This window comes from Anopheles maculipalpis, chromosome 2RL (genome assembly GCF_943734695.1).
Source record: "Anopheles maculipalpis chromosome 2RL, idAnoMacuDA_375_x, whole genome shotgun sequence".
NCBI lineage: Eukaryota > Metazoa > Arthropoda > Insecta > Diptera > Culicidae > Anopheles > Anopheles maculipalpis.
The window spans coordinates 28,092,871-28,101,977 of NC_064871.1; the positions used below are offsets into that span (position 1 = coordinate 28,092,871).

Sequence of the window (9,107 nt, forward strand, 5' to 3'; positions counted from 1 at the left end):
CTCATTTCACACACACACACGCACACGCACATAATTTGATTCACACAGCACAACACTTTATATTTTGGACTTGAAGGAATGAGCGACGTGAGAAGACGCAAAATCTCTCCTCCGATAATCAAATCCATCATCCTTTTTGTAGCCTTAACTTTAACGTAATGGATTGTGTATTACGCGACGCGTAGCAGTCATTCCTGCCCAAAAGGTGAGATTTTGAACCTACCACGTGTTGTGATGCTGTTTAACGGATTTTATTTTTGCAACGGACTTACTGAAACATAACTTGTTGGTTTAGCGTTCCTGGTAATCGTACATAGGTTCCACCCGGTTGTTGCTGTTGCTGCTGCTGTTGCACCACTATCGGTACACCGGAACTGGAAGCTATCGGTGCCATAATCGTTGCGGTCGGCTGTACAGCAAGCTCCTGGGACAACATCGGCAGCGGTGGATCGCCCTGGAACCAGTTGATCAACGCATGTTCCGGAAATTTGGTACACTTCAGCTGGTCGGCGATCAGATTCTGGGAAAAGTTTACATGATTGTTGTACGCTTCAATCTCCTGCGTCGGTTCCTTTAGCATCCGGTGAAGATCTTTCAGTATGGCACTGCCCCACAGTTGTACATGTATGTCGGGAATTTTGGATGCAAGCTGCATTGCCGGTGTGACCATGTTCATGCTTTCCTTCGAGTTGCCGATGCTAAGGAAAACGTGGCTCAGCAGCACGAGCGAGCAGGACGTTAGACGGTTAAGATCTTCCGCGTTTGCCATCTTGAGTGTTTCCCGCAGGAAACGTCTGTGTGGAAACGATAATGAAACAGCGATAAATATATAGATGCATTCTTTAAAGTGTAAAGAATGAATGATTATGTACACATACTTCGCCTCATGAAAGCTACTCTTGTGGAACGCATTCAATCCCTGCACGTAGTAGAAGCTTCCCATCAGTGCCTGGCTGTTGGAGCACTGCGAATTTTCCTGCTGGATCTGTTCGAGTATGTTGCGCAGATCCTGCTCTCGCTTCGTCCGCAGGTACACGATGGCAAGGTTTAGGTTGGCAAACAGTTTGAGCTCCCGTTCTGTCGTTTCCTGAATGCAGGAGTAGAATTGTTTTTCCGCGTGCTCGAACAAACTGGTGGACATTGCGTACAGTCCGAGCAAACAGTGTAGCTGTGGTGCGTGCTTCTTCAGCAGAAACTTGTTAGTCGACGAAAGACACACATCCTTGGCCAGGGCAATCTCCTTAATAGCCAACGATTTGTTACCCATCACCAACCGGCACATGATGATGTGTTCGAGCAGGATAATTTGAAACACCGCCAGGATTGGTTTGTTTTCTTGAGCTGTTGGAAATTGAATAAAATAGATCATAAATTTTACCATTCCTTCTGAACAATCCAGGAACTTACATTTAAGCTTCTCGATTTGGGTCAGTGCCTTTTCGGTGTACTTCTGTGCCTTGTCCATGTAGCCTGCCATCATGGAGTGGGACACGGTGACCAAGTACACGAGCACGTACAGCTGTTCCTTCGGCAGCCACATGAACATTTCCGTGTTGTTTTGTCCAAAGATTTGTTCGTCCGATGGCCAGTTCGGTGCGATGATCGTCTGGATGCTTTGCTGCAGCATCTTCAGGCTCGTTTTGACCGTCTTCACCTGTCCCAGCTGTAGATAGTGGCACACTTGCAGCACGTAGAAAAATACCTTCAAATATTCCTTCAGGTGAAAGTTCTGAATCGAGTGATCGATGATGGGGCTGGCCTGGCTCAGTATCGCTAGGACGTCATTTGTTTTCCGCTCGATCATCATGATCATAGCGCGACTTAGTAGAAACAGCGACTTTAGATAAGTTGCGTTCGATTCATCCGTTGATTCTACACCAACTGCGAGCAGTTCCGAGGCCAGTGTGTACTCTTTGTCCGTGGCGTGCGTTTGCTGCGTGAAGAGGGAAGACATTAAAACAGGCGAAACTCTAGTAGAAAGCCATCCGCACTTACCGCTAGCTGGAACAACAGCTTGCAGTGCCAGTAAACATTATGCTGGGACAGCTCGATAGCTTTCCGCAGTACTGGTTTTGCGAGCGAACTTTGATCCTGCTGTTGGTACAACTGTGCCAACAAGCTGGCCGTGTCGAACTTCACGTCGTCAAAGTTATTGATGTTTTCTGAAAGAATCCACTGGGAAAAGGAAAAACAAAAAGCCTTACTAGCTTGTCCCGTCAATCCGAAACTCTTTCGCTACTAACTGCTTGCTCGAGGTGATTCTTCGCTAGGTCCGTATTTTTCGTGTAAGCCATCAGGATCTGTCCGAGCTGCAGGTGGGTACGGGCTTCCACCTTCAGCGGTGGCTTGAACGTAAACAATGCCTGCAAGCACTGGATGCACTTCTTGATATCTGGCGGAGTCGAAGTGCGAAAGTATTCCGCCAGTCCCAGCAGGGAAATGTAGCACGCATCCTGAGAGGATGTCATCAGACGAACGGATGTGCAGTGCGGAAGTTTGCAAAAGCGGAAACTAAAACTCTCCTTTTCTCCGGTGATGACTGTAGGCGACGCGAAACTCTACCGACGACGTAAACAAATGCGATGCACTGCCATTGCGCACACTAGCGTCAGCTGACGGTCATCCGGAATGACAACTTGTGTAATGATTATTATTTATTGCAATATTTAATTATGATGATTTTTTAAATCACTGGGGGGGGGGGTAATTTAACACAAAAATGTAGAAAATATTTATTATTTTCTTTATTGGAATAGGTAAGAAGTTTTCAGGAGGAATACAAGCAAAAATAAACTCGAGTTTATACCCCACCTACCACAATGCACTTGCTATAATTGACAGTGTTGCCAGATAGAAAACGCGCGTCATTTTTTCAAATCAAACCGTTTTTAAATAAAACTTTAGAGAACGTCTTTCGCCTAATTGTTGAAAATGCTGCAATTCTGAACATTCACTTCCTCATCCGTCGTCCAGTAAGCTTTGGGGAACTCAAACTAGGAACTGACGAACTATCAAGACCTTAAAAAACACTCATAGGGCGCTTTCAAGAATGACGAGCTCTAGCTTTGGTGAACGGTTGGGTGAAGTTGGTTAATTTAATACTTTCATGTGAACTTGAGCGTACTGATTCGTTCTTTACGATGAGCTGAACGATCGGTACAGGTTTTACGTTAATTACGAAACAGCGGGGCGATAGTTCCGTCCAGAAGAGGTTTGGCAGGCCTTAGTTGAGGGTAACGATAGCATTGACGCGAGAATAGTCGGGATATTGGATTGTCAGATGATGGCACTCGACCGTAAGCACTCACTTCTGCAACATTCCAAGAATTTGCATGCATTGTTAGGTATGAGCTAAGTTTTTAACATAAACGATCTTTCCAGTGAATAAAAAAGTATCCCAAGACGGAGACCGACGAAACCGTCATTAGCTGTCTGAAACCGTGTGGAACTCTCAAATTGATGACGTTGATACAGTCACCAGTAACTCTAGCTCTCCTTGAAGTTCTGTCATTCATGCAGACTCATCTTCTTTATTTGTTCTATCCTCTACGGTCGGGAACAGTCGTTTGTACACGGGGACTTACAGCTTACTTATTCTTAAATGCTAACATTTTTATATCAATACACAACTCCCTAAGCCCTCTACAACATACAAATCATCTATGTCCCATCGCCCCATCCATCGATTCGTACAACCTCAACACGAGAAAGGGGAGGGCAAGGTTTCTAATTTCTTCGTCTTCCAAAACCACGATCCCTTCGACCACCACCACCGCCACCCCGATCGTCCCGAAAGTCTCTACCACCACCGGCACCCCGATTTCTATGATTACCACCCCGATGGTTTACACCGCCATCGTTGCGCATCCAATCGTCATTCCGATTAAATTCATTCCTATGATTACCACCGGCATTATGGTTGTTGTTTGGAAAGCCTCCATCGTCCTCATTCTGACCACCCATCATGGCGAACGGGTTCGGATTAAGATTACCAAATGGTGGCGGTGGTCCACCCGGAATCGGTGGTGGCGGTCGCTGCAGATTAAATGCATCATCATCCCCGAATCCTCCGAACGGTGGCATCCCGCCGGGATGGTGATTTCCACCGCCACCACCACCAGTATTGCCATTGTTCGGCATCTGCCACGGTGCCATACCGTGCATACCGGGCGGTGGACCTGGTGGTAGGTCATTGTCATACTCCGGCATCCACTGCCCGTTACTGTTGGTGTTTTGACTAAGCGGCGTGTCGGATCGCATTGCCGACGACGATGCGGGTGGTTCGACGATCATCACCGAATCATCATTGTCCTCCTCGTCCCAGTTACGATCGTTGTACTCTTTCCAGATCTTTTTATCCTCCTCGAGATTACGCTTTTCGCGATGCTTTTCCCGTCCCCTCCAGCTGTTCCGAATGTCGACCGGATCACTCGTATTGAACTCCACCGTAATCGGTGGATTAACATCAAGCTGCAGCAGCGATGGAAGCTTCGGATCGAACGTAGGATCGTCCTTCGATCGTGATCCTGCCGAATCGTCGACCGAGTGGATCGAATCACGCGATTGCTCCGTCGGATCCACAATGTACGGTAGTGGACCGTAAAAGAACTTTGGTTCTACATCTACCCGCGCACGTTTAGCTGGTGGTTTGGGAGGTTGCTCTCCATCATCCCCGTTCGTGTCCGGTTCGGCGATCGGTGGGAATATGTCATGCAGCTCAGGAATGCCTCCCTGCTCGATAAATCGATTGAGCGCTTCCGTACCTTCACTGATAGCTTGCTCCAGTGGGCTGTCCGCTGAAAAAAATGTAAATAATTTTTTTTAAATAAATATATGTTCCTGGTGCCTTAGTGCCGCCACATTCAACTTACGCATAACCGCAATCGTACGCTCGTAAAGCGATATAGCGGTCGGGAGCGGTTTCTTCAGTGCCGTTGGCCCATTGTCAACGATCTGCGAGATCACCTCCTTGATTTCTTCCGCCGTCGTAGCATGATCGTCCAGCTTGCTCGATTCGTTCCACTGCGCCTGGAAGTTGCGCGGAATCGGCTTACTGTACGGTATCTTCTTTTCGCGCATTTTATCATTGAAACTGCCCTGATTCAAATCCAGCCCCGGAATCGGACCCGCCTCCTTCGTCGCAATGCTTTCCACAATGTCCACTTTATCCTCCGGTCCCATGCCCGGTATGACGATGTGCTCTTCCAGCTCGCACTCATCCAATCCGGCCAGGCTGGCGGGCAGTGTGTTGAGATTGTACTTGTCGCGCATCTGATCGCCGGGCCGGTTGCGTGTCCAGAACTTTACCGTGTGATCGTTTGATCCCGAGCATAGTATGTGTCCAAGCGGATGCCAGGCCAACGTCCAGACGATGCTATCATGTGCCATATCGATGCTGCCAACCTCTTTGTCCGTACTGAAATTTTAAATCCAAGATGGTTAGAAATGAACCATTTTCGCCATTATGTAAGCTACAATTGCATACCCAACATTCCAGAAGAGGATCGACCCATCCGAACCACCCGAAGCAAACAATCCCTCGTGGATCGGATGCCACGACACTGCACTCGCTTCCTTTTTGTGGCCACGAAACACCTGCACCTCTTCGCTGAGATTTCGCAGATCGAAAAGCTTCAACAGATGATCCCGGGAAGCCGTTACAAGCCAGTTCCCATTATCGTTCCACTTCAAATCCATCACCGTCGATTTGTGTGCGTGTCTGCAAGTGGGAAAGAGTCATAGTATTAATCCGATCGGTTTTCTCTTTGATCGGCCATCTATCTCCCTTACAGTGTAGCAAGCGCTTGACCGCACTTTGGATCCCATAGCTTGATCGGTTGCTGGTTGTCTTTGCTACCGGATACGATCAGTGCCTTCTGTGGATGCCAATGGACACACTTGACGTCCGCACCGTGGCCTCGCAACACACGCTCTTCCTGGCAGCGTAGGAAATCCCACACCCGCACCGTACCGTCATCGCTGCAGCTCGCAAACTTTGCATCCGAAGGACTAAAACTGTCAGGTCGTTGCCAAACAAATATGTCACGAAAAATGGAAACAGAGCAGAGGAAGTTGGGGCAAATAATACCCAAAAGGTTAGTATTTTGGCTTTACTAAGAATCGTTGCTTCCTATGCTGATAATATCCTGATTGCATCGCTAAGTATCACCGAACAGCTGTTGAACAAAAGAGGGCTTTAAAAAGTGGGTAATATGTCCTTCACAACCGTCAAAGTTTCTATTTTCTTGAATCATATGTGAATTATTTTTATTTAAACAAGTTTTTTTGTTTGTTTTATTTTTGGTGGAAGAACTCTTCAGGATAGAAAAAGGCGCACGGAACAAACATATGGGAACACATTGGTCACATCTTTCAAAAACAAGAAAATGAAAATCAGAAGAAGTAATCAGCACAAACACACATATTCAGGTTTTTAGTCGGTTTTTGCTCCAGCACAGGTTCGCGAAAGCGAAAACGGCCCGCCAAACGAGATTTGAACCGATACTTTATTCAGCTAATTTGCACTGTACAAAGCATTGATCGATCGAGCGAGTACGCTTAGCTTCTAATAATGGCACAGGAATGTATATTTTTTTCATTTTTGGTTTGGTATTTTTTGTGCCCTTTTTTTCCTCTAAACTCACACACTTTATTGAAAACGTTTTCTTGTTTTTGTATTCGATTTTCGTCGCTTCGTTATTCATTTTGGTTCGGTTTCTTTTTATTTGTTTCCGTCGGTCCCAATGTAGGATAGAAACCAATGGGAAGAATTTATTTTTACTACACAAAAATATATCACATGCTTTCTAAAAGGGGGCAGTGTTTGTGTTTGCGTTCCTTAGGGAACCTTCTATGCTATAGTTGTTAGATGAATTTAATATTATAATATATTTACTTTATTTTTCAGGTACTGTATTACGATGCAATTAAAATTGTGGAGCGAAAACAGCTTTACAAAGATTCAGTTTTCAGACTTTCGTTGTATAAGAAGGCACCGTGCGCATGCCGTTCCAAACAAAAAGAACACTGATAAATGCGATGGTTAAATACATCAAAATAAATAAAACGATGGATCCCGTGTATCACATACACAACAACCGTAAGGTTCTGTTAAACAGAATTGTAAGGAGCAACCAAAATTTGAAAATGCATTTCGTAATGAAAGCGATTTTCTTTTAACCGGCGTTAAGCATGTATATAAGGCTTAATAAAAGAATTTCAACGGTTTGTTAAAAGGAATTATTAATTTTCATTTTCGTAATGGTTTAATGCACCTTTAAACGTAACATTTTGATAATGAAGGCAGAAAAGGATAGATTGTGAAGAGACAAAGAGAGTAGAGAGAGAGATAAGGTATACTTAGTCGAATGAGCAATGGCAGGTATATTAGCAGCAAGAAAGCGGCCAACGTCGTTTGCACCCGTCGGGCCCTTGTGAGAAGCTGTAACTGCAACCCAACTGCAACCCTGATGCCTGCGACCGATGGCCACGTGAGGATGGTGCTGATTGCGGTGCTGCTACTGCCACTGTTGCCGCTGTGACTGCACCGATTGCTGTACCTGATTCCACGTATCGGATCCTTGTGTGCCTGGAACATCTTCACGTTGTTCATGTTCGATTGCCAGTATTTGACGTATCCGCCGTGATCGCCCGTCACCATCCAGTTGTCGTTGTGTGACCAAACCATCGTTCGCACCGAAACATCGTGAGCCTTTTTTTTTCGAAGAAGCGTCCAGACAAATAAAGAGAGAAACGAACAAACAGGAAAGTATTAATATAAAATGTTGATGATTTGAAAGCCAATAGATTCCTCACCTGAAGAATCGTCTCGAAGTTAAACATGAGTCCGTTCCATAGGGTAAACTCGCCGGAACTGGCGCCCGTAATTAACCGGCGTCCTTCCGGCGTCCAGGCAAGAGTGAAGATCGGACAACGCATCTTGTTCGTAGCCGTCTTGACGAAACGCGTCGTGACCGCATTACTCGGGTTGTCCATGTAGCTTGGCGGGGGCAACAGTTCGGGAATGTAGATGCTTTCCGGCTGCAGGGCCCGTCGGTCCCGATGATCTCGTTGCCAGGTGCGACACTGTGGACAGTGAGAATATAGGAACGAAATTACTATCAACATCGGAACAAGGATCGATCCTAAATCTCGTCCGGTCCAGGCTTACCTCAAGCGCCTTTATGATGGAAGCATTGTAGTCCACCGTTTTACGCATAACTGACTTTCGGAGCCGCTTGCCATCGAAGTCATCCTGTGACATAGGTCCACCGCCGCGAAAGCCATTGAAGTGATGGTACGGTTTGTGGTGGTAGAAATTAAACTGCTGCTTAGGTGGCTGTGGATGCTGGTAGCTAAGGATACGGTTAATGGGCGGCGGATTGGCGAAATGTTGCACCGACGGTGCGGCATCTACGGACGGTGGTGGCTGCGAGAATTCCATATTCCGGAACGCCGTACGCCCACTGCAGGTAATGGAACGTCACCGGCGGAACCAATACAAACACACACACGCTCGCGCGCGTTCTTAGCAACCAGGATGCGTTTAAAGCTTTCGGATTACGGATTAACGAACTGAACCACAATGATATAATTTGGCTACCAGCGGTAAGTAACTGCGCACTATTTACACACTAAGCCACCACACTGCCACATACTGTGTTTGACCAACACGGAGCTGTTTTCCTTGGTAGCAATAAAAAACACTGCTTCAATTTCACGATTACCTCACGTCAGACTGGGCCAATTGGGTTTTCCACACAGCACACAATGTTGAGAAAGCTAACCAAATCAACAGATTCTAGTATGTTGCTTGCATTATCTGCATCTGTTCCGCGAAAGGGTACGGCCGTCCCCGCAGTAACGCCAGCGGATTTTATCTCTCCCGTCTCTTACTTTCCCCGCACTTTGTCTGCATACGTTTGGTGGGTGTGGGCGATCCACAGGAACACATTAACTAGAGGAAGTGGTAACTAATTTCCTTCGAGCTGAATATTATTCCTTGTTTCGCTTCGTGCACAGGTGAATGTTACGCGTGATTTCTGCGGCCAACCATTTTTCTGTCGGCGTTTGACAATCAACTCGTGCACAGTGGTATATTCTCATCA

General features: G+C 46.3%; 2 protein-coding genes across 2 annotated transcripts; both read right to left on the bottom strand.

Annotated features, from left to right (window-relative positions):
• Positions 1-268: 268 nt before the first annotated feature.
• LOC126557391 (MAU2 chromatid cohesion factor homolog) lies at positions 269-2,479 on the bottom strand. Its single transcript, XM_050213151.1, has 5 exons — positions 2,244-2,479; positions 1,996-2,175; positions 1,408-1,933; positions 879-1,341; positions 269-794 (listed from the first exon to the last, which is right to left on the bottom strand). Exons 1-5 carry the CDS (start codon positions 2,466-2,468, stop codon positions 269-271), a joined length of 1,920 nt encoding a protein of 639 aa, XP_050069108.1. The 5' UTR covers positions 2,469-2,479.
• A 1,247-nt stretch (positions 2,480-3,726) lies between these two features.
• LOC126556999 (pre-mRNA 3' end processing protein WDR33) lies at positions 3,727-8,443 on the bottom strand. Its single transcript, XM_050212615.1, has 7 exons — positions 8,171-8,443; positions 7,816-8,085; positions 7,560-7,711; positions 5,791-6,015; positions 5,486-5,719; positions 4,872-5,416; positions 3,727-4,796 (listed from the first exon to the last, which is right to left on the bottom strand). The coding sequence occupies exons 1-7, from the start codon at positions 8,441-8,443 to the stop codon at positions 3,727-3,729; spliced, it is 2,769 nt and encodes a 922-aa protein (XP_050068572.1).
• Between the last annotated feature and the right edge of the window lie 664 nt (positions 8,444-9,107).

What these genes read in the sequence shown, in the direction of transcription:
- LOC126556999 (XM_050212615.1), bottom strand. Translation starts at nt 8,443, where the DNA reads ATGGAATTCTCGCAGCCACCACCGTCCGTAGATGCCGCACCGTCGGTG. An exon ending in GATCCGATACGTGGAATCAG is followed by an intron (nt 6,016 to 7,559) that starts GTACAGCAATCG and finishes ACGACCTGACAG; the next exon opens with TTTTAGTCCTTCGGATGCAA. An exon ending in GGTCAAGCGCTTGCTACACT is followed by an intron (nt 5,720 to 5,790) that starts GTAAGGGAGATA and finishes TCCCACTTGCAG; the next exon opens with ACACGCACACAAATCGACGG.
- LOC126557391 (XM_050213151.1), bottom strand. Translation starts at nt 2,468, where the DNA reads ATGACATCCTCTCAGGATGCGTGCTACATTTCCCTGCTGGGACTGGCG. An exon ending in AGAATCACCTCGAGCAAGCA is followed by an intron (nt 2,176 to 2,243) that starts GTTAGTAGCGAA and finishes TCCTTTTCCCAG; the next exon opens with TGGATTCTTTCAGAAAACAT. An exon ending in AGCTGTTGTTCCAGCTAGCG is followed by an intron (nt 1,934 to 1,995) that starts GTAAGTGCGGAT and finishes CTCTTCACGCAG; the next exon opens with CAAACGCACGCCACGGACAA.